At 38.6% G+C, this 26,422-nt stretch overlaps 1 protein-coding gene across 2 annotated transcripts in view; it reads right to left on the bottom strand.

Moving 5' to 3' along the window:
- Positions 1-26,422, bottom strand: part of Grm1 (glutamate metabotropic receptor 1) — a 382,764-nt gene that overhangs the window by 13,567 nt on the left and 342,775 nt on the right. For both annotated transcript variants that reach the window (XM_052169478.1, XM_052169479.1), the window contains exon 7: positions 16,355-17,285. In XM_052169478.1, coding sequence (XP_052025438.1) covers positions 16,355-17,285 — 931 coding nt within the window. The remainder of the gene's footprint in view (positions 1-16,354; positions 17,286-26,422) is intronic.

Raw genomic sequence — 26,422 nt, 5'->3', positions numbered from 1 at the left:
GTTTTCAGAAGCCAGATGCATTTTTCCCATTATCTAAAGTTATTATTTATTTCTCAGTGTTTACTACTCAGACTTGAGAATGGAACTATGCATGCATGCATAAGCCATCTGTGAATTTTAATTTCTCCCACTTTTCCTTGCAACACACACATTTAATACAGAGTATTAGGTTCCTTAATAAACACAAATGCAGTCTCCCTATTATAGTCATAAAATATTGCTTCATTATAAAAATCCTTAGTTTCTAAGATTGCAAGCTATTAAGAGACTATGGAAGATGATTTAATAAAGCCTTATTTATTTATTACCACAGATTCATCGCATATCAAAACCCATTTGCTCTGGAAAACACTAATGATATGTCAAAGGTTTCTGTATAGTAGTCTACATACTAATCACATTTTAAAGAGAAAATCTGTTTCATCCTTTGGAACATCTTATTCTGTTTATAATATTTATATAACTGTGCATTAGCAAATAATATGTGGATGCTTTTATATTATTAAATATTGTGTGTATGGCCTTATGCTACATTTTCGTTCAATGGTGGCCCTTTTCACAGGGTATTACGGGCACAGACAACTAATTTAGTACTCAAACTAAACTGAATAAATACATTCCACAAACCTATCTGGTCTTCAGTGAATGTCGGTTTAGGTTGTTTCCCGTAGTTTGCTCTTTGGAGTAAACCCTCTTCAACACATCCCCTTGCACATGAATGCTGTGCCTTTTACAAGAGATACCCAGATCTTGAACTGGCTAGTTATTTTTCATAGTACCGATGCTGTCTCAGAAGTGCTTGAGCAGTTTACACTGGTTTGTGAGGTTCTATGTTGCTATTTCTAATTCCACTTACATTTTCAACATTTTAAAAATTACCTTTAGATTATGAAAAAACATTTTCTATAAACTGGAGTCTGCTTAACACAAACACAATACACCTTTAGCCAGTGTCACCTGCTGATTTTAACAGTCATTACTGATCAAAGGAGTGAATTCGCGCGTTGACTAAATGACTATGTCATTTTAGGCATTTGGAACTGGCTTGTGGGAGAAATTTGGAAGTGTTGAGAAAGATGAGCTAGAGAAATCCAGAAAACTGTAAGCCAACCTTTCTGGGTAGACTTGAGAGAATTTCAAGCATGAGTGCCAGGTGGGCTTGCAGATGGTAAAGTCAGCCTATACTAATGAGGACTCAGACGGGAACAGACACTCAATATAAAGAATTGTACCGGAAACTTCACACTGCATTTTTTTTGTAATTTTACCTATAATCTGAAATTGTGAATGAAGCTGAATTCCGAAGAAAAAGGTAAACAAATTTTGTGGAGGAATTTTCAAGACAGTATCACTTGTAGGCTGTGAGCCAGTTATCACTAGTTGCTTTAACCAGGTTTATAGTAACAATTTGGAGCAAATTGAAGAGTAAAAAAATTTATAAAATTGACTGTTCTCAAGAAAAGGAATTTGAAAGTTTCCTTTAAGGAGAATCTACTCTTGAGGATATTAGTGTCATTAAAGAGAGGCTGGTCTCCCAGCACTAGAACTATAGAAAAGGTCACTGGGGGCATTTTATGAGTTAGTGGAAACCTGTTTATTTAAGACTCCTGTATGCAAAACTCCAAATTCATTTGGATTTCCTTTGAAAAGAGAGTTTTGTTGGGTGCTCCATTCAAAATGGGTACCTAGAAGAAAAATTTCCCAGGTCCAGCCACGCAGACACTAAGGAATTGCTATTTAGCTGGCAGCAAAACCTGTGTGGTTTTATCCACATGGAACAGGTTGTGTAGGCATACAGAATGTTAAGAGTTATGAAGTTACAGAGAACTGTACCAAAACCCCACAGAAAACCTGCAAGGAGAGGCAGCATCACGCAGAGCCAAATGTTCTATAGGCTCCCTGTAAAAAAAGATCTGTATAGAGTCATGAAAGGTAAACCCTAAGTTAAAGTTTACGTAAACTTAAAATATTGGACATAGCAGAAATGTGTGCTGAGAACAGCAGCACGTACCAAATGGAAGCATCCCTAGGGGAGAAGCCATGTGGGACATTAATGATACGGCTGTAAGGATGGGACTGTCCTAGCCTGTTGACAATGTTATCATGACATGTTCTTCAAATGCTGGACATAAAGGAATTTATTTAATGGTTTCCCTGCTGAGCTTAGGCCGGTTCTGGTCTCATTCATCTGTGCTTCATTTCTCCTTCTTGAATGGGAATGTTTACTCTGTGCCATTTTATTTTGGAAGTAGGTAACTTCCTCACTCATTTTTCCAAGGAGTCACAGCTAAGAGATTGTTTTGAGCCTCAGTAGAAATTATGGACTTAGACTGTTGAACAATGTTAAGAGTTTGGGGACTATTAGAGATTGAAAATCAGACATGCAAAGATAAGTGTATAAAGATCTAGGATTTGGATGAGAAATCTGAAAATTTTGGCTATAGCCATAGCACATTATACTTTTGTTTCCATTAAGGTTCATTTCATTCTATTGTTTATCCTTAAACAGAGAGATGCTAATCACAAAATTAAGTTTTGTGTCATCACTCCTCAAATCTGAAGAACCATTATGCAAATATCATACCATAGCCCTTGCTCCCCACGAAATCATAGCTGTATCATAGCCTATTGAAAAGTTTAAAGGGAGAGATTTAGGCAGTATAAAAAAAATATATAATACCTTGGAGAAAACCAACACTTATGCTGAAAATGAGTTGAAAAAAAAAAAAACAAAGCATTTTTCAAAAACCACTTGCAGACGTTGAGATGGTACCATGACAACCAGAATCCAAGGGATCAATAAGTCAGAGGAAGAGAATTTCAGTGGGAAAGCAAATAATCTTCAAGCTATTTTCCCCTCAGGATATTTCATGATTCTTGATATAGAACAACAAATAGAAAATCCAGATAGAAGAAAAAAACAGGTGGTGTTTGATGTGGGGAGGTCAAGGAGCCTTTTCATTAGGCTGTAGACACATACATTTGAATTTAACTTTCCCAAAGAAGTCAGGACTTGAGGATTCAAGATCCTGGAAGGAGTACAGAAATGAAAGGTGGGGCTGAGCAAGTTTTATGAAATCACTGTACACATTCAGTTCACTTCAGTCTACCACCAGATGGTATACAAAGGAAATTGTGAACCTCTGAATGGGTGCAGGCCATCCCTGACTTACGACAGTCTCACTCATACTCTTTTGGCAGTGTGAACATGTTATACACTTAGTAGAAACTTCACTATGAAATTTCAGTTTCACCTTGAAATTTTAGTTAGGATTAGCCTTCATGAATGAGGCTAATGCCTCTACAAATAGATCCGTGGGAATTACCTAATCATGAAGATATATACAAAGTCCTCATCTAGAAGGTAAAACACACCTAGCAGCATTTGCATTTCAGGTGTGAAGTCTTCAGAACAACAACAAATCAACACGGCTTATAGTAGAAACTGAATACAGATATTCCTTAAACCACACATAGAAATTAGTCATGATGTATTATAGCACTAAATGTGGGAGTCAAATTCACAAAGCTCATAAATAAAACAGACAACGCCCTGGAGACCTGGTAGCTGGCAAATGTATTTTATAGTGGACATAAAAATAATTAAGCATTAAAAGTGATCATTCTAGCTTCATCAAAATTAATAACTCTCACTCATCAAAATATATGAACCAATAAAATAAAACCTCAAGTCAAACATATAAGAAAATGTGTAAAATATAAAACTGGCTTGTTTTAGGATCTGGAATTTTCAATTCCACATATATTAACATGCATAGATTTTAATGATGGTTGATAAGTTTAACATGAATATTAACATACCCATATATTCAACATAAAGGCTAATTACAGAAATGATGATTTGGAAGCTGAAGAGAGCTCAAGAGAAACTACAAAGATCTCCACACATGTGGTATAGTAACAGACACATACACACACATACACACACACACACACATACACACCCATACACACATGTGTGCATGCATGCACAAAATAAAAAGATTGTATAATGATTTTTGACAAACATAATTGCAGAACTGGAACTCAGTATTAAAAGTAAAAACTCTAGTTCAAAATGAATGCACAGTTGGACAATGTAGACTAAACCTATTTTAAAAGGAGAAGATATTTCTCCTTTTAAGTGTGTGAGCAACATTTTTAAAAACTCTTCTCACTATTGAGCTGTGAGAAATGAGAGTAAACATTCTAGAACACTTGTATGGGCATCGGATTCTTCTTATAAGAGGAAGGGAATGTGTTTGTAGTACATGATAATACATGAATTTGAACTGTCTGTGAATTTCTGAACTGGATAGGCTGAGAACATAAATAACAAATAGGGTATGAAACCCTAATTTTCAGTAGATGCTTAAACAATTTTCTGTCTTACAGAAATATGATTTCATAAAACTATTGCATGTTCTTAATAAATATAGTGCGGTAGGCAGAATAGGGTTATGACTGTCTCCACTATCGAGATAAAACAACCATCCTGTACTCTTATCTATAGCAGGTAAATGTGAAAGTAAGGTATGCTGCTGTGACCTTTGGGTACCAATCATCCCATTGCCTTCAGTTATCTATATTTTATTCTGTTCTGTGCCTCTATATTCTGGTGTCTCAACTAGCATCCTTCCTTCCCTGCCTGGAAGTGCCCTCTCCAGAACTTGCTATGTAGGTATGTAGGAGAGATAAGTCAGCCGTGGTCATAACCAACTTTTGCCCTTACATGCTACAATACCAATTTGTCAATCAAGAGGTGTGTATGTGTGCAATAGTGGCACTACTGCTGTGGTAGTAACCAACTGATTATGATTGGATCTGGTGCCCACTCCATATGCACTATGGAGTTCATTTCTTGCACTGTGGGTCTGGTCAAAGGCTTAGGACTTGGAAAGCTATTGGTTCTAGACTTGAACCTTATACTTTTATTCTGCTAGTTGCTCATGTTGATGCCATAGATTACTGCTATCTTCACCCTTGATCAAAGAAATTTACCTTTCATCAAATAGCACTTAACACACTACTCATGGCTGGCCAAAATGCTAAGTGACTATTGTCTGCTCATCTTTAAATGGGACACCCATATCATTCCCTCCTGGGCTCCAGGAATATTATGAAAGAGTGGGAACTGAAAAAATATAAGGTCCAGATGACAGGAGGACTATAAACGCTGGCTTATGAGTGTGACCTGGCCATGGTACTCATGAACTCACAGCAGCCGAAGTTGTCTGTAAATAAGCTGTACAAGACTGATTCTCAGATGAGAAAGAAGTCCAAGCCCATTGTATCTCCTGGAAGCTGAGGGTCCCTGGTGGAGAAGGTCATTAACTTTAGTGATGTGACTAGAGTTAGTGGATAACTTTAGACCCATGCCTTGTGAATGGTGCTGGTTAAATCCAGTGAGTGACAAAGCAAAATAAAAAAAAAAAATGATGGGTCATGAAAAGACTGATGAGAATTTGGTGGCAGAAGTAGTAGATACTAGTAGGGATGGAGGATGGATAAGAGAAGATGGAGAGATGAGCATGGGTAGGATGAATTACGTACATGTAAGAACTTGTTAAAGCAAAATTTAAAAAATATAATGATGATAAAAAGAAGCCCCAGTTTAAGCAATACTTCCTGTCAACATTTCCTTAGGTTAGTTAAATGTCTCAAGGTATTCTGTAACACCTGCATTTCCCCTTTTTATTAACCCTTCATTGTATGGTCTTTAGTTAGATATCAGTTCCCACAAAGGGCGAAAGCTAGAGCTGTTTCTCCCACTACTGTATTTGTTCTAGTGTCCAGCACATAGCATGTGCTTGAAAGTCATTTTTGAGTGAGCTACTGCTGTTTCTCTTGCAGATTTGAAGGGTTTACGAGAAAACCTGCATCCTGGAACTTTTCCTAGAAGAACTCTCATTCCTGTAGGAAACTGTCCCTAGCTCTGTTGCTATGGTTCAGACAGGCTTGAACCTCTCAGAGTCGGTGTGCTTGGAGGCTTTATCAGTATGGCATCATTAAGAGGCTATGGAACCTTTAAGAGGTGGGGAATCATGGGGAATGATTAAAGTATAGTAGATGCTGCTTTAGTTAGGGAATGATACTGGTCTTTGGAATGAGTTGGCTCTTGAGAGTGAATTGATATAAAGCAACCTACCTTATGCATTTTGTCATTCTAGGCCCAACGGGGTCACTTCCTTTTCTTCTGTTCTAATGTGTTGGAGCCAGTCAAGCAGGCCTTCATCCTAAGCTACGCAGCTATGGCCTCTCAATCTTGGAAAGTGGGCTTTCAAAACCATGAGCAAACTTAATGCCCTAAATTATAAGTAACCAGCTTCAAGTATTTTGTTATACTGACAGAAAACAAATTAGTGTGACTATTGATAAACCCTATTTTTTTTTTATTTTCTTGTGTGATGAGAGGAATGACATGTATGTGCGTGGACACAGGATTCTATAGACAGGTGCACGTGAAAATCTGAGGGCAGAAGTCAATAGTCTGTATTTCTTCATAAAATATCCATCCTTTTGTGAGGCAGGGTCACTCAGTGGCTCCTGCCAACACTAAGTAACTTAAGCAGAGCATACATCTTTAAGACTGAAAACTGGGGGAAAGGCATTTCTCTTTGTAACTAATCTCTTCTAAATGGCAATTTCTCAGTATCTTCAGTTACATCACTCTCAAGACTTGATCTACTTTGGCTGGTAGCTGACTCTTCACGTACCTCAAAGAAAATCTGCATAGAAAGTGTTATTCAGTAACCTTCAGTCATTGCAAGGTTTCTTTGAACCTTTGAAATAAAACAAAATTATGAATGTATTTTGGTGAACCTGAATGAGTACTGTTTATATATTTTATTTGAGTTTTTATATTTACTTTGAGGGTCACAGCCCCAGCTGATCTTGAAGCTTGCTATATAGAGAAGAATGTCCTTGAACTCCTGATTCACCTGCTTCTACCTCCCTGTGCTGGGATTATAAGAATGCACCACAGCACACAGTTTATATTGTGTTTGAGATAAAACCCAGGGCTATGAGCATGATAATCACACAAACACTTTTTCACCAGCAGAGCTCTATCCACAACATCTTCCTTTTCTATTTTATTACTTAATGTTAACAACAACAATTTCATTTTTGGTCTGCATCTTAGATACATTTTACTTCAATAGACAGTGTTCTGGTGGCCTGATTTTACCATGAAGCACAGAAAAATAAAACAAACCTTTCTTCCCTTCTCCCTCTCTTGAGTCTGATGCTCAGTGGAAGGAATTTTATAGCCTGAAACTCAGAAAATAACATTCCCAGTAAGACCTGGTTTTACCTCTGCTGCACTATGCTCCACACGCCTTCCAAACATGTGCCATGCTCATGCCGGGACCTTCCCCCTCACTTGCATTGCTATTTTTTACATATTACACAGAACTGTGTAGGCAGAGGGACCTGGATGTGTCTCTCTGGGTAGCTGGACATGTAACGACATGCAGACTCAGGAGCCTTAGAATGACTGCTCATAGGCTGACCATGAGCACTGAAGAAACAGAAAATGGATCCACAGAAGATATAGAGAGAAAGATAGACCTCCAATCTTTCTCCACGGGATCTCAGTACTCCATGTGGCCTAGAAGTTTTCTGAATTTCACAGTCTGAGCCACACAGCATGACTTTCTCATACTCTGTATAATAAATACCCCATTCTCCTTTGTTCAGGCTGGCTCAAGTTGTTGTCTATAACTCTGTCTAAATGAGCCAAAGATTCTAATCCCCCTGGGACTTTTCTTTTGAGTGCTCAGTCTGTGACCTGCCAGTACTTATGCTCGGAGACTTCCTTTACAAGCCTTCTTCCATGGTTTGCTTTGCCCGTGAGCAGGTAACACTTCATACTGCAAGCAAAGGTGAACAGATGGAATGTGAATGACCTCATCCTTCTTTTGCTGGGACCAAGCATGGACAAGATGCCAAACTGTGCCAAACAGGGCCCCGTTTTAATCAGATCTGCAGCTTTGCCATGCCACATAGTGTGCATAATAGGAGCTGGTGGTGAAAATGCATATTCACTGTTTCCAGAATATTCTTTCCTTGAAGGTATAGGAGTTTTATGTTGGGATATGGGACATCTATGCATATTTTCATAATATTAATGTTACTAGATAACAATAGGGACTCTGCTAGACATTCAAGCATACCCTTTATAGAGTTAAATAGAAATATTTAATTCCAATAATTCTATGAGATAAGTACAGTTATGGCCCTTTTTTCCTAATAAATTTATAGATGTTAAGTAATTCCCTCAACTATTAGCTTAAAAATAACAAGATTACTCAAACATTTGCTACTGAAAGTTTCTGTCCTCCCAAGATATGAATGATGAAGTTCTATCTTAATGTGAAGTTAATAGGTAGGAGACAATAGGATCATGAGGGTGAAGTCTCACAAATGAAATCAATGCCCCTTTAAAACATACAGAAGAGAACTTGCTTCTCCTTCTCTCTGCCCTCTGTCCTGTGAGGCTATGAGGAAGCCTTATCAGAACTCAACAATGCAGACATTTGTCAGCCTCCAAAAGTATGTGAACTAACTTCCCACTGGTTAAGCAACTTGTCTATGAAACTTTTTCTATGAAAGCCCCAACTACATGACACCTAAGTCTGTAGTTATCCTCTCTATAAATCATTACATCATACTATGTGTTATTTAATGTGTCTACTTCCATTGTAATGGTGTTACCTCAATAAAGCACAAATTCTTATAGGGCATGCTTCAAGGTTTATTCATTTTATTAAATTCCTGAATAATTACACACGTTATTAAAGTAGCAGACACAGACATTTATGAGTGAAGAAAATAAATGACTCTTTCCATGTTTGCAAAGTGATGTTATAAGCAGGCCTGTCTTGCACCATTATGAGTGATCTCATGAGGATATTTCTAAATTCATTTTAGACTATTAAGTATTGTTAACAAATGAGCCCAAAATCCTGGGGAAATTGAGTACATCTAAGTCACGTACCTTCATTAAAAAAGGTGATAATCAAGCTGGATTATCCTTTGCTTAGATGTCATAGTATAATCGGATCATTGTCCCAGTTTAAAACTCAAAATAAAAAATGTAAATTATGTAAATATTAAGAATAGTTATTTCTATGCTATTTGTGTTTTTAGTATGTCATTTGCTAGGGGAAAAAAAAAACCAAGGTAGAGAATCATGGTGACCCCAGTTTGCTGCCCTTGGTGTGAAGCAGACTGTGTTCATTTTTGTCTTCCTGGGGTGGCTTATACTCCTTGCTCTTGAGCCAAGAGACCATCTGGGTGATCTCTCATCCTAACATTCTCCTCTCTATGCAGGACACTTAAAGCAAATGTTCCTGAATATTATCTCTTCTACTCTTTTACTCTGTTCTCATGTCTGCACTTTCTCTGTATGGTGTCTCCTGTCTGTTTTAAATGTTTTAACAAGTATGCTTCAAGCCCATAGCTCTTGCTGAGACCTTCATTTTGATGACCAAACTTAAAATTTCTAGGTAGCCCATAAACACCTCCACTTGGGCGCTCTTACAGCATCACCAAACAATAACTCTAAAGTGCAACTTCTCCCCCTCCCCCCATTCCACTGCAGCCTTTATATACCCTCATAACGCAGGCTTAATCTTCCAGGATAAAATTGTGACAATCACAACATTCTACCGTTATTTCTTTAGTTCAGATCCCTTAACTGCTTATCTGGTTCAAATGAATGAAACTCAGAAGGATAAGAAAAGCAACGCTTTGGATTCAAGTTTCATCCCAACTGTTACCTTTAAAACGTAAAAACTTGACGTTGAATCTCTGTTACCTGATCTTTCTGTACTTAGCCTTATCCCATAAGGCTTATAAATGGTTCTGACGTTCCGCAGAGATCTTTACTGCATCTTTTGGTTAATAGAAAAAGTATCTAACATTGCATTAAGAACTAGATAATAGCTATCATTTGTCTTCTTCCTATATCTCTAGGTTTATCCACTGACTCCATTCTCATACAAGTCCACGTGATTTGTTTTTATCGAAGTGCATGCTATGGCCCAGAAGCAAATGAACAGTGTGTGATCTTCACTTGTTTTTTTCTGCACGTGAAATAAGGTCGTTGTAGAGTGCATTATACCACTGAAGAAATTCACTAACGTGAAGACCAAGCTACAGTGCTATTAAAATGAACTTCTCCAAACCATTTCTAGATGCTACAGAATAGGAAGACGATCTTTCATGCCTGGACATTTAAGATGTCATGCAGGTCCTTTATGATAGGTACCTCATGTTGACTTATATTTGTCTCCTTTACTATATTGCAAGATTGCAACTGTCAGTGCCTTGTTCCTATATGTTTATTAGCATTATTCTTGTTCTTATATATTGTTCCTGTATATTACTCTTGTATATTGTCTAGCATTATATCAAATATTAAAATGTTTCTAAGTTTACAGTTAGAAGCAATGATCAATTAGATACGTGACAGAATCAATTGTACAAACTGCTCAGTAAATATTACTATCAAATAGTGAAATTGGGTGACAAATGCTTCAATAAAACTGCTTGTTTGCTATGAAACAAATTGAGAATTACACTAATGTTAAAGAGTAAGAGGTCCTTGTGCATAGGAAGCCAGGAAACTTAAGCATGCAGGTTCGACCCTTCAATGGAAGGAGATGTTTATCCTTCTGGCGTGCTGAGAGAGCATATCGTTTACAACGTGGTGATCCCTTGCCATCTGTAGGGCCAGGTTTCACCTATATCCCCCCAAATAATATGTTTGCCTATCTCAGACTTGCCCCACAGTCTTCAGCATCACTTCTAGGCTATAAAACCTATCCTTGTGAGAGATGCCATTTCTGGGTTATCTTTGGACCAGGCCAATCCTGACTCCCCCAAGCATCATGTTTACCGCAGTCATTCCCCCTACACTCTAAGCACTATTTCCAAACCAACAGTATTCATCTTTCTGAGAGAAGTCAGAAGTTCTTTGTAATGAATTTCACTGTAAACATGTCTTAGGCTTTGTTATACTCGAAGGACTAAGTTAATTGCCATCAGCAAACTCTTCTTCCCACCAAATTGTTCTGCGCTTTAATATGGCTAAAATAAATGACTTGGGGTCAGACTCCAGAAGTCTGACCCAGCACCTGCTCACTAAGTTGGGCCAAGCCGAGTTTCATTCTTACCTCACCTGGATCATCTCCTTGCTAGCCTGATGCTTGCAGGAAGCCCCACAAAAATGATCTCAGACAAGCAAGATTTTTCATCTTGATCTACAATAGGGTGTACGTTCTTATAGGAACAGAGATACGCTGGCTGGGCTGTGATTCACTGTGATACCTGTTAACTCCTAGTCAGGTTCTTTTCTTAACCAAAGCAGGACAGAGAAAGCCAATGCTGGCCTGTAGGACTATTACTAAAGACAAATAAGATTCTAGTAGGGAGCTATTTAAATTTTACTTCTGTTGCTGTTAAAAAAAATATCCCAACAAAAGGAACTCAGAAGAGAAAGGGTTGATTTCAGCTCTCAGTTCCAGGTTACAGTTCATCATAGCAGGGAGGTCACCTCAGCAGGAGCTTGACAGAGTTGGTCACATCATACCCCTAACTAGAAACAGAGACTAATGAATGCAAACAGGCTATTACTCCATGCAAAGTCTGTGCCTGTGAAGTAACCCATTTAGAATAGGTTATCCAACTCAAGTAATGCAATTAAGAAAACCTTTCCTGATATTAACGTAGAAGCTTGGAATACCCAAGACACAATCCACATATCAAATGATGTCCAAAAAGAAGGAAGAAGTGGCCACTGGTTCTGGAGAGGCTCAGTGCAGCAGTGTAGGGGAATACCAGAACAGGGAAGTGGGAATGGGTGGATGGGGGAATAGGGGGAGGGAAGAGGGTTTATGGGACTTTCAGGGAGGGGGGATCCAGGAAAGGGGAAATCATTTGAAATGTAAATAAAGAATATATCAAATAAAAAAAAAGAAAGAAAGAAAAGCTTTCCTATCCTAACCCATCCAGACAATCTCAGTGAGATTCCTTTCCATGGCAATTATGTTGTATCAAGTTGTCAATCAAAACTAACCATTACAGGTGTGAGTTGAAGGATATTCTCTTAGTACCAGTGTATTCGGTACTTCAGTTCTCTCTTGAATTCAGAGAAACAAAAACAAAACAAAATGAAAAGGACAATAAAATAGCCCTATGCAAATGCTTAAGGAACATTGAAGTACTGTAATAGTCAGCGCCCATAGAACATGCACATTCATATTACTCTTATATAGCCATATGTTCCTTGTCATTATAATTCACCTTTATGTACACTTATGAATACAGAAGCTAGAAGGCGTGTATTGCAACTTTTCATCTCCTTGAACTACCAAACTGGCCCTCAGTTTACCTTAAATTAGTGTACTAAGTAACTGACTAGTTTTATGTCAATTTGAAACAAAGTCTAGTCCTCAGAGAGGATGGAACCTCAATTGACAAAATGCCTCTTTTAAAAAAAACAGGCAGTGCACAAGTCTGTGAAACATCTTAATTGGTTGATCAATGGGGGGAGGGAACAGCTCACAGGGGGCTGATAGTCCTGGGTTCTATAAGAAAGCAAGCTGATAGGCTGATGTGGAAATGGGAAGCAAGCCAATAGGCTGAACTCTTTCATGGCCTCGAGACCCCAGCCCCACTTGAAATCCTCATCTGATTTACTCAAATGATGAACAGCACAGCGTAAGCCAAATCAATATCTTTCCAAATTGCTTTGGTCACTATTAAATCACAGTAGTAACCCGACATAAGACAGTTAACTTCAGTTTATTTAGAAAATAACTTAAAATGCTAGTTAGACAATCTATTAGTATAACTGTTTTTAAAGAAGCACACTAATAAATAGATAAGCCCGGTAGCTTTGCTCTTTCATTTATGTCAGATCACTATTGCCTTAATAGGAAGTCATATCTAATTTATGTTTAGATTATCACTTCTTTATGAAATACACTGCCCAAAAGGATGCAAATTTTGATACCTTTATATTAGTTCAGGACTTAATATTTTCTGATTCAAATGACTTTGCAGGACACACCAAAGAAAGTAGAGTTCTAAAAACCTTTGGCTGGCCTTTTAAAGTTATGTTATGCCTCAAAGACTTGTAACAAAAACAAAAATTAAAAACAGGACATGTGACTGAAGAACTCAACCCAAATGCCAAATTTATTGATTACACTCTTCCCAGCTTCGTCTCCGCCCCCAGCAAATGCACAGCAAGCATTCAAATCTTTAGTTCTGTCAGAATCTTACTACAACAAAATTCAAAGTATTTAAATAAATTTGACGATATGAGCTATGTGCAGTGAGCTCTCCTGCGCACTGGGGAAGCAGGCTGCTAAGAGAATGTCTCTCGACCTGGGACCCCCAGAAGAACTATAGACCAGGCAGAAGATGCTCATCATGGCGTCTGAACAGACGGCTGAACACCCTCAGTGACCATAAATGTAGGAACTGCACATTCCAAAGGCAATAAACTCACTGGGTGACACATTGGTTAGAGTTTCAACTGCTTGCTTCTGTTGCAAAAATCTGCCAGTTTTTTCTTGCTGCAGAATATATTAGATTGTTTGTGGTTTTGTTCCTTTGGAGACAAACCAAAGAAAAATATGGCAATAAAAAAAGGCAAAAACATAGGCACTGAGGTTATCGTTATATTTTAAAATTATAGTCTTGTGGAGAGTTATAACAGAAGCAAGCAGAGAACAAATGAGAAAACTGAATAATCAAATTATTGTTTTTTCAGAGAAACTTAGCCCCAGATGCCCATTGTGGGTCAGCTCATTTGCTGGAACATATTGAAGAAGCTACAAATTGTGAGTTATCATTATTAATTGGAACCAAATTCATCAACATAGCACCCTGATAAGGTTTGTTAAATCGTAGCTGTTAGACAGTTTACTGGTGAAAGCAAGTATTCCATGACAGCCAAATCAATGAACTCAGATTACACTGAGCTTTCCTCTGAATGACAAATCCCAAGTGAAACTAATTTGTAGAGTCATAATTGGGAAAGACGTCTTCTCAAATTATAGGGAAAGCAGTCTGGGTGTGGGAGCCTGGTCCACGTGTACAGTGATTCTGGCTGCTCAGGGCATGCCAAGAGCCACTCACATAATGTCAGAGCTCTCTCGCATCCCAGCAGCAAGCACAAAGTTCTTTACTCACAGTTCTCTTGAGCAGTGTTCCCATCCAGCCACAGAAAACCATGTTCCTTGATACCAACCCAAGACATCCAATCCCGTACTCTCAGAATAGTAACTTTGAGGAATGAATGATGCATGACCCAAACTTACTGCTTGTGAATCTTCCAGTTTAAAGCACCCCTGCCCCCGCTGTGTGTGTGTGTGTGTGTGTGTATACATTTGAATGATGTGTATGTGAGTGTGGTTGGCATGTGCACATGTATATATAAAGGGGCTACTCACTCCTGTGAGTGCATGTAGGGACAATAGACAGGAAGATGTCAGGTGTCCTGCTATAATAGTCTATACTTTGCAACTTCATTTGGGGTCTCTCACAGAAGCTGGGGTTAGGCTCGTAGCCAGAAAGCCTTAGAAACCATACATTACTTGTACCTTTCTCCGTTTTCCATAGTGCTGGGGTTACAGGTGCACACCATTCCTGGCTTCTTACAAGTGATGTTTAAAAAAAAAAACCTCAGGCCTTCATGTTTGTTCAGCAGTGCCCTTTCTTACCCACCACACCACCCATGTGCGTAGCTCCACAGATATCTTTCCTGCTGATTTGCTTCCTCCCATCCATGACTACTCTTAATGAAATAAGATGGCATTTTACAGCTGTCTACTGTGGCTAATGGTTTATTCGTCTGTTTATTGCTCTTGTCATGAACCTGTTGTGCTAAGAACTCTCAGGAAGTCATTATTGATGGGACACTGGCTAAAAGAAAAATCATGACAAGGAGAAAAAAAATTACTAGGCATCTTTTATGACCAGTGGCTTATAAAGGATTTAATATGAGAAATAAGCACGAATTGTTGGCTTCATTCTAATGCTGCTGTGTGTTAGGGATATTTCTCCCTAAAGACTTCTGTATCACAGCCACAAAGTATATGATTTCTGTAAGATGCCTGTGTGGGGCTTAAAAAGACATAGTGTGTATAGATTCTCAGATATAGGTTAAGATAAGAAATTTTATACCACTTTAAGACTTAGGCAAAGGCAGGGTAAGGGGAATCACACTGAAAGTTACATAAATTTGTAGAAGTTCCATTTCTTTAGCTATGTGGGAAGAAGTGGCATTTATTGCCCTTATGTGAATGTAATGGCTATAAAATGTCATTTATGATGTAACCGTTGCCATTGGCATTCGTTTTAAAAATCCATCTCAAAGAGCAAACATAAACCTGCTAATGGTGAAAATGGCTGAATTATTAAACGTTCTATTTTCTTCAGAATTTCAAGTATCCATGTCATTTTCTTAAATTGTAAAAAAAAAAGGCATAAAATGTGTTTTCATGAGCCTCAGCAAGATGATACACACAAAAATTTAATAGAATCAGGGAATACATATGAAAATAATTATCATGGAAAGTTTATTACCCAGGAGAACCAGGATGTAAATTGTTTGGTCTTTGATTTTCAAGTTTAGGTTTCCTTATTTATGTTTTGCTTTGTGACTGAAAAAAATATTATTCTGATCATGACTATGAAGAAATAATGTCCAAATATATGTTTAACACTGTGGACCATGCTCATTATAATGCATATTAAAATTAAAAAAAATAAAAGTACTGGGATACAGCAGATGCTTCAGGGACATCATGACAGGATACGCTTGATGCTTCGTTGCAATCCAGTTTTGAAGTGGCAATCTCCCTATGATGCCTAGCCTCTGACCCTCCACCCCAGATGGTTCAAAGCATGGTTTCAGAACAAAAATATATCAGAAGCTATCTTCAACCACGGTCTAAACTTTCACTTAGAACTGGTGCTTGCCTCTCTGACCCGGACCAGGACATATTTATTTTCCTTAGACTGGGAGCCCACATCACAGGAAAGATGTTCCTGACAAAACTGCAGTTTGAAGCTCTAGAAAAAGCTCTGGTCTCTAGTCAGCATTGTTCCATGATTCTTGCAGTTTCAAAGGAACGGGATCAAAGAAAAAGCACTTTTAAGTTTATATCCCTAGTGCCAACAGTGAGGTTTGAAAAATGTTGAGTGGAAGAAGAGACAGTTGAGACAGAGAGAAGCTAAAAAGAGAGGGAATGAGGCAGGAGAAGAGGGTGTGTGTGAGGGAGAGACAACAACTGAGAGAGAGAAACCTAGAACCCGGGATTAGACAACTCACTTGGCGTTCCCTGCCCCGGGCTTCTTTCTCCGGAAAATGTTGAGGAAGGTGTTGGAGCGGCACGGCAGCTTGCCGTCACCAACGTGCATGCGCACTACATCAGAGGTGGTGAAGGCACTGCGGACATTCCTCTCCGGTTTGGCAATAATGATGTACATCTTGGGAGTGAACATGCACCCCAGGGCCACCGTCACACTGAGGCTCACTGCGAAGCAGGTAGTGATGATCTTGTAGTTGCTCCCGAAATAAATGGGAACAAAAGCCAGCCAGATGATGCAGGTAGTGTACATGGTGAAGGCGATGTATTTAGCCTCGTTGAAATTGGCGGGCACGTTGCGGGTCTTGAAGGCATAGTAGGTACAACTCATGATGAGGAGTCCATTGTAACCCACTGGGGCCACTACACCCAGGTTGCTGGTATTGCAGATAAGGTAGACTTCCTTGATACTCGGGTAGGACAAAATGGGCATGGGAGGCTCCATGATGATCAAGGTCACCACTAGGGTCAGCTGTACACTAATCAGAATGGAGGCTATGATCACCTGGGCCCAAGCGCTCATGAACCTTGGCTTCCGGGTGCAGATCTTCTTCTTGCTACCAGCCAGGATGCGTGCAATACGATTGGTTTTGGTCACTAAAGCAGAGTAGCACATGGCGGAAGAGAGGCCAACTAGGAGGCGCTGGAGGTAGCAGGACGTGGTAGTAGGTTTGGCGATGAGGGTGAAAGGGCACACGTAGCCGAGGAAAATACCAGCCAGGATGATATAGCAGAGCTCTCTACTGGAGGATTTGACCACAGGTGTGTCCCGGTACAGCACAAAGATGAGGGTGACAAATAGTGTCACGAGGATGCCCAGGCAAGAAAAGGCGATCGCTATGATGGATTCTATGTCACTCCACTCGAGGTAACGGACAGGAATGGGCTCACAGCCTACAGGGAGAAAAAAAATGATTTTAATCAGAGTCTCCGATTTCTGTTGAGTAATTGGGCTAATGCTTACCAGTTACTGGAGGCATAGCTATAAGCCATATCCTTCATGATTTGTGGTATTTGTGTTGTTACAAAATTCATCCTCCATGCTACTCAGAGATTGCCTTCCCTGGATAACCATATCTCCAAACTTAGCGTCATTACAGTCAGATGTGACTTCCTTGAACTTATGAAGTATCCTTACCTCCATCTCCTTTATTGTAAGCAGTTGTCACTGCATTGGTGAAATTTAATTCTACATTACTTTTTTTAAAAAGAAAGGAAGTACAAATATCATGGTGATAGCAAAATAGAATATGTTAATAAGAAACTAAGATTTCTTTTTATTTTATGCAGCCCTGTTGGTAAGTATATAAGGCTTATAAACAAATTTTTAGCATTCGCAGACTATTCTACGCATAGTATAATCTGAATTTTGTAGACAATATTCACATTCTCTTGTTTACCACACATTTTTGTATTGCTTAAGCTGCCATGTGCAGTCTGAGTCTAGCAGTTGGAGCTTTGAGTTAATAGCCCCTGATAGACATGACAAAGAATGAGATCTCCCTCCACTCCACTCTGGAGATGTGGGCATTGTGCTTCTAATTGCTCCGTATTGTTTCCCTCCTAATGGATCACAAATTTGTTTTGCATTTCAGAGTCAAAAAAAAAAAAAATACTGTCATGCTCAGGAGACAATTCTTTCTCAAGAATCTATGTTTGGTCTGGACCAGTATTTCCCAAAACTGTGATACTTGAGTCATTCCAATGAATCTAGAGAAAGACTGTCTGTTCTATAGCCAGAGGAGGGAACCTCCACCCACAGGGGATCAGCAGAACCAATTCTACCGCTGTTCAGTCCGTGAGCACCAGTCCACTTCAGCGTACATGTTTTTGCATGTCAACCATTGAGTGTCCCGCCGTTGCTTCTGATGATCAACCAATTGGGAAAATGACTCTCATCAACACAGGAGTGCCAATCAATGAACCACAGCCTCACACGAATACTCGATTTTTCGGATGCCCACAAGCTTCTGGAAGTTCTTCAATCCCTAAACTCCACACTGCCTAAAACCCCACAGATCATGTGCATGTCATCTGCAAAGGGGAGCTTTTTCTCCTGGGGGTAGCCACCTCTTATAATATGTAGTTAGCAGAAAATTTAGCTTTTGTGTTCTTTCTTGTTTTATTTGTTATTGTTGCTGTTCTTCTTCTAATTCACTATAGATGGTTCTCAGTATCCATGAGGAATTGACTCCATTCTCCCAGTAATAGCAAATCTTGGAGATGCTCAAGACCTTTGTCTGAGATGATATTTGCCTAAAACTATTTAGTCCCAGGACCCTCCAGGGGTTCCAAATATGTGGATACTCTTATGCTCTTATAAATTATCTTATAACTTATACTGTTATCTAGGATGACATAATATTTATATATAACTTTCAAACACATGTACATAAATATCTGATAAGCATCATGCCTAGATTACTTATAATACCCAGAACAATGTAGACACTATATAAGTAGTTATTGAATCATATCATTTTAAGAAATAATGAGGAAAATGCTGAGTATATCCACACACATACATTCATGCACACGAATGCATATATATATATATATATATATATATATATATATATATATATACACACACACACACATGTATATACACACACACATGTAAACACGTGGTCTTATAGAAATGACAGCAGTAACCACCGTAGAGTTAACATGCACTAGTCACAGTGAAATGTCTCTGCCTTGTGGTTTCTCCCCTGAGTACATGGGATGCAAAAGGCTGACTAAATAGCTTTGGTTTTGCCATAGTTCATGTTTCTAGAAAATTCACTTTGAAGATCTTCATTTGCCAAAATATTTGAGGTGCTGTGACCAATAGGTCACTCACTTAGTTATTTCCATGACTCATGTTTTTCATATTTCTCAAACTCCTAAGGAACAGCTCTCAGGCTCAACTCTGCATGTAAATGCAGGCTACCACAGGACCTAGATTCTCACAAGTCCACCTACAGATAAAAAGGCTATGCTCTGCTCTAGGCAAATCTGCAACATAGGCACACAAAGCCAAAGAGAAAAGAGCCCAAGTTACTAAGCTTTTTTTCTTAATCTACTGATACTTTCAGAAAGCAGAAGCCTGAAGCCAGTAGCATTTGGGCACAGAAAAGTAAGAAAAGGTTAAATTGCCAAAAGTCGGCACCTTTGACCCCAATTGCCAACGCCATACTCCTTTGATTGCCTATCTCAGGAAACTGGATTCTGGGATAGAGCTTGGCCCCTTTGATATTTATGTACAGCTCCCGATTTTCAATATAACAGGCTGTGACTTGTTTTTAATCTACAGGATATAGGAATGTTGATGAGCTTTGACTTCTAGAATAATATCACGTAAGTGATAACTTCTGTCTTCTAACCAACACTCTTGCTGACCCTGGTAAACTAACCTGCCATGTTATTGTGGTCCATAAGACAAAAAACTGAGGGTAGATTCTGCACAACCTGTACAAGAATGGAGATCTTCATCTCAATAACCAATGGGAATCCTAAGAACAACCACAGACACAAATTTTGAAGTCTAACTTTCCCCTAACATCAGATTAGACATTATATACCTGGTCTTGTGAAAAGTCCCTCAAAGCAGAGGACTAATTAAAACCATGCCCAGGTTCCCAACCCACAAAACTGTGTGATGATAACTATCTGCTGGTTTAAGCAACTAGATTAAATTTGTTATATATAAGAGACAATTAACTCACGTAATAAGCCATTGCTTTACTTCAACAGCCAACACTTAGATCCTTGCTGTAATACTATTACAGTTATAAATGAAATTAGTCAAAACATCTTTAAGCCTTGTACCACATCTTTAAATCTAATGTGTCCATTCGTATTAAATTCCTTTTACTATCAAAAACTGCCCAACGTTTTCTGCTACTTAACTAATTATAAATTATTACTATAGCTCCCTCCCATTTTCTGCCCTATGACTGTCACAAGAAAGTAAGTTTAAATGTCTTAAGAGATGAAGTAGAATCTCAGGATTATGTTTACTTCAAGAAGAATTCCTACATCCAACATTGAAATACTAGCCCTTGATTTGCTGTCTTTCAGTGTGTGCTATATTAAAAATAAAAGGGGAATCTTTTAGGGTTGATAAGCAAAAAAGCAGTCCTATACGCATCATAAATATTGCGTCTCAATCTTAGTTCTTATAGTAACTGAAATTTAGCATCATCTGTGATCTGCAAAGTTAATAAAATAAAAAGGATTAAAGATGTCTACTGCTTGTGTACTTAGGCTAATTCTTTTATTCTTATTCAACATTTGTAGAAACTGTTTTGAGAGAGTACTGAGGATCAAACCTTGGATTCTTGCACCCTAGTCTAGTGCTCTACAACTAAGCTATATCCATCCTCAGAAGCATTCCTTTTTGAGTCTTTAAGTAGTTTCTAAAAAATAAACAGTGATATCAACTGTTTGAGTTTTAAATGTTACCTAAAATAACTGCTGTCATAAAAGTTAAATCATAGTAAAGAAAATATTATGAAAATCATGAACACTATAAAGTGTGTTAGAGTTTTCATAGATAATCATGTGATATGAATGTACTATTCTGAAAAGTAGTTTTTTGGAAAAGCCCTTATCAAGAATCTCACATAAAAGAAAATAATTTGTTTATAATAGGAAATCCATGTCTGGTACTTTAATACAGTAAGAAACATGTGACTGGGGAAGCCAGTCTCCAGAGGGGACCTTGTTGTTGTTCAGCTAAATTGATGTAGTGTCAAACCACCATGTAAATATTCTAGCTTATACCTATAGACAAGTACAGTCTCAGCCTTGACAGCAGCAAACAAGGAGACTTTTGGCTGTTCAATGTGCTGAGAATAAGTTACAGTTGAAGACTCAGCCCTAAACAATTTATACCATCACCACTAAAATTTGATGAATGTGGCAGAAAAGAGGGTGAGAAGAGAACCAGGCTATATGCAGAAGAGCTGAGAACTGCCGTCATCATGCCCTGATACAGCCATTACAAATGTGAACATAACACAGCAGTAGCTCCTAGCAGTCGCTACACTGCTCCTGCACAAGACTGACTATTGCCTTTTCAATAGTCAGTCATGGGAGCCCCACCCTCTCCGCTGACACCTTGGCTACTAGTAGATTCTGGAAGAGGGAGAATCATTGTCTCAACTGGATACCCACTGTGAGCCCAACAAGGCTCCAGTGACTGGTACCAAACCCGTAGCCATGCAGACAGCTCTGGTAGAAACTCAGTGGATGACCAAGCAAGCATGCAAGCAAGCAAGCAAACAAACCAAAAAATGTGAGGAAGGGATTTGTCAGAGGGTGTGCAGGGCCAGGGAGGACATGAGGGAGGGTGAGAGTCATCAGAATGCTTTATACACATGTATGAAACTGTCAAAGAACCACTTTGCCACAATTCCTAAAGGTTAATGCATATGCTATACTTTTGTGATCTCTACTTACTCATGTGTACTTTTCTTTACTGATTTGGAGCTATACAAAGCCGACTCCATCTTTACTATTTCTCCTACCAGTGACAGGAATCTGCTTAAGCTAAGACTTTTCTAGGCAGTCGGCATCTCTATTATAATGGCGTAATGATAGCCAGCAATACTCTTAGTTTGGATCGTTTGAGAAATGATATGGAAGCAAGTCACACTCACTTTAATGATACATTTCACAAGGGCTAGGATTTCATGAGTTCGCAAATCTGAAAAAAAAAATTCAGAAGCTTGCAAAACACATTCACGAAATGCTTTCATTTAAAAGCAAAATGTATACCACAGCAAAAGACAGGGGGACGTGTCAGCACCACCAACCAAGAGCGATCCAGGTGCAAGCTCTAATTCATCCACAGAGGTGTCCTATTCAGAGCGTGCATTGCAAGGTCTATCTGAAGAATGTCAGCTTTGAGACAGCTCAAGGCAGAAAAAGCAGTCAGGCCCTTCAGTAAAGGGCTGCTCTGGCTGTCACCAGGGATATGTCATAGCCTACATCATACAAATTCCGGCTCCTATAACATTGTCAAAACTCAAAGAAAAATACATCTCCACAAAAGACCATAAAATTGTTCAAATCTACCTACACAACTCTCCCAAACAGCACACCAGGCACCGTTAAAGGAAACGCCTTTGTCCTTGAAGCGGACCTGGCATTCTTGTGCAGTAACAGGAGCAGTTTATCATAATAAAAACCCAAGCCCAGGCTTAACACTCCACTGCGATCACCACCACGTTTCCTACCAGCCAGATGCTAGACTCTCTGTATATGGAGAAGTCAGTCTCTTGAATGTCAATCAGACCCACCTGAAGCAGCCACCTGGAGAGCTTATGAATAAGTTATGTCTTAAACGGGTTTCTTAAAGATTGGCATTTCCCCCTCCTTACTTCCCCTTGATTCAGACATCTTAAAATTAGGAAGCATTAGATTTGCCATCTTGAGGAAATTGATTTTAATATCCAGTTCTGTCATCCATGTAATGTTAGTGAGATTATGATCCTGTGGTTAAATGTTAAAGTTATGACATTCCTGTAGGAGAGCATCTTAAGGCATGCTGCAATGGATAGCAAGAAGTGATTTTTACCATACCTGACCTCCTCATAGAAAAGAAAGCTTTTGAACACAGAATTGCTCCTGTCTAAAGAAAATACGGGGACAAGGTGTGGAGCAGAGACTGAAAGAAAGGCAGTACAGAGACAGCCCTACCTGGAGATCCATGCTATATGCAGTCATCAAACCCCGACACTATTGCTAATACCAAGAAGTGCTTGCTGACAGGAGGCTGGTATAGCTGTCCCTCATAGGCTCTGCCAGAGCCTAACAAATACAAAGGCAGATGCTGACTGAGCACAGGGTCCCCAATGGAGGAGCTAGGAAAAGGATTGAAGGAGCCAAAGGGGTTTGCAACCCCATAGGAAGAACAACAATACAATATCAACCAACCTCCCCCACCAACCCCCCCACAGAGCTCCCAGGTACTAAACCACCAGCCAAAGAGTACACATGAAGGGACCCATGGCTCCAGCTTCATATGTAGCAGAGGATGGCATTATCTGGCATCAATGGGAGGAGAGTCCTTTGGTCCTGTGGAGGCTCAATGCCCCAGTGTAGGGGAATGCCAGGGTGGTGAGGTGGGAGTAGGTGGGTGGGTGGGGGAGCACCCTCATAGAAGCAGGGAGAGGGGGGATGGGATAGGTGGTTTGCAGAGGAAAAACTAGGAAAGGGGATAACATTTGAAATGCAAATAAATAAAATAGCCAATAAAAAGAAATTAAGAAAAAGAAAGTAAAAAAACAAGCAAAAACAAAAGAAAACTTAAAAAGAGTTGATTGTATGACATCCAGAGCTCCCAAAACAGGGCAGCTTGGCAAGTATACACAGCCAGTCATTTGAAGAGCCAGGGGCATCAAGTTAGCCTTCAAGCAGGCTTCAAACAAACTCAGGCAAGTGGTAATAACTCTAATTCTAGGACCAGAGGCTACTTTTCATCTGTGAACCAGATATTTCAGAGTTTGTAATATCCAAGTGCATTCAGAAGCTAAAATGTAATATCATATTTCTTTCTAATTAGGTCAAGTCTCACACATAACACTGATTAAGAAATAGAGGCAATAAATTATTTTACTCCAATTATCTTAGATAAATTTATGACGTTTATAACACTATACTTCATGACTTTAAAGTATATTTCATGACTTTACCAAAATTTTTTCTCAATGTGTTTTCTTAATATCAGTTACCCACAAAATGGATATCTACTTATAATTCAATGTATATTTTAGATATTTATTCTATAAAGGCCCCTTTTCTTTCCAAGGAATAATAATTGCTTCTTGCTGTGTATTCATATGACCTGGAGCACAAGGCCATGCTCTGGGATTTAATTCATTGTTTGCATATTTAGTTTCTTTTAATGCTTCTTATAGGGCTTATTTGCTTATCTCAGTTTCTTCAAAAATATCTGGGTACAAAATGGTTGATAAGATATATTGTAGATAGATAGATAGATAGATAGATAGATAGATAGATAGATAGACAGATGATAGATGATAGATAGATAGATAGATAGATAGATAGATAGATAGGTGATAGATGGATAGATAGGTGATAGATAGATAGATAGATAGATAGATAGATAGATAGATAGATAGATAGAGGTAGAGGTCATGATGATTGGCAAATGGAGAAAATAAGCAAAGAGTTAATTTTTCTGCCTTTTTAATGGCAAATTTAAAAGACTGCCTTTTAAAGAAGTTTTTATACTATTTGATATTTTAGAATGAATTAACATTATTGCATCACTTTTAATTGGTCCATGAATTATTAAATCCCTGTCAAGTCCTATATCATCATGGAAAAGAATCCTGTTTATGAATCATAAGAATTGAAGCATGAAATGAATGTGCAGAATTAAGATGCACATACCCCAGAAGAAAATGCAAAGAGCCCAAGAGCTTGCAAATGCACTTCCTTTGAGAATTCACCAATATTTTCTCAGACCCAGAACAAAACATGATAATGAACATTTAAATCACTTATAAATATTTGTTTTCATTGATGAGAATCTCTGCCATCTTTAAAGTTGATTTTAGTGCATTTTTACAAACCTTATCTTCAGCAACATTAATCATTTCTCAGAGAAAAATCACTCTTTATTTTAACAGAAATTTTACATTTAAAAATGTAATCAAAATAAAATACCCACTGAAAGCTACTGATTTTACTCTTCTAAATATTTCTACTAATTTTTTTGGTATTCTTTACCAGTGGGATTTTTCTTTTTACAACTACTGCTACCATGGCAACACCAAAACCACATTGCCACATTGCTGCGATCTTGCTCTGTGTTTGCCATGGCCCCAAGAAAGTGACAAGTGGGGTCTAATTTTCTGCTCATGTGTAAAAGTAATAGGAATGTTGAAACAATAGGTGTCACTAACATGTAAGTATAAATTAGTACGAGATATGTATATGCTGAAGATATTGAGGATAACAATTGCAAAACAGTCTCTGTATATAGTGGAGAAGTGGTTAGCTGTGTGTGTGTGTGGGGGGGGGTAGCATGACCTGCTACATGGCTCAACTCATTTCAATGTTAAGGCACTTTTATGTATACAAAATACATTTAACAAGATCAATCTTTAGGAAGGCATCCGTACTGGCGTTCATCTAATTTATGGTCACGGAGAATTTTTTCTTGTTTTGTCAAGATAAAGTTTTAATTAACAGAAAGAGGCATCTGATAATACATAGGTAATAGACTCCCAGTAGGGAAATACAAGGAATTAAATACGTGACTGGGTTCCATCATGACTACGTGGTGTGGTGGTATACCCTGTAGCCCCAGAACTCTCAGGGGAGCCTACAATGGGAGGGCCATTATTTTAAGGCCAGCCTGGGCTACATAGTCAGGGCTGTACATGGGAAGTGTAATTTGGTCTCAAATATACAATCAGAAAGTATCACAATATATTAATCTTTTTATAAATAGATGATTTAAAGTTGTAATGTGTACAGATGTGTGTGTGTGTTTGTACACATGCACACACACACACACACACACATCATGCCTAACAAACACCATGATGATACATACGAAAATACTGGAAAAGAACTTGAAGAAGTTTCTTCTTTCCTTTCTGTGGGTCCCAAGAATTGAACTTGGGTCAGATGTTTTGGCAGCAATCACCTTAACCTACTGAGGCACTTTACCAGCCCTTTAAAAATGTATTTTAAGGTTTAGATAAAAGTTCTTTTTCATGCGTGAACTAAGTCCTAACTCATATGAAAATAGAGCAGTAGGAAAAGGCTCAGAAAAGTTCAAAAGCATGCAGAGGAGGAGAAAAGTCTCTTGTCTCTCAAAGTCAGTACTTCTGCTTCTTGAGGACAAACCCAGGAAGGTTTTTATACTCAGTTCTATCAGCTGAGGTCTCTGCCAACTAGCTGGAGGAGGAGACTGGGTGCTAGGTCAGCTCCTTCTCTCAAACACAATGGCTCTTTGAAGAAAAGTGGATGAGCAGGAAGCGCCTGCTGTGGAAGAAGAGAAA

The sequence above is a fragment of the Apodemus sylvaticus genome, chromosome 23 (genome assembly GCF_947179515.1).
Source record: "Apodemus sylvaticus chromosome 23, mApoSyl1.1, whole genome shotgun sequence".
Lineage (NCBI taxonomy): Eukaryota > Metazoa > Chordata > Mammalia > Rodentia > Muridae > Apodemus > Apodemus sylvaticus.
This window is presented reverse-complemented; position numbering and strand designations above follow the sequence as displayed.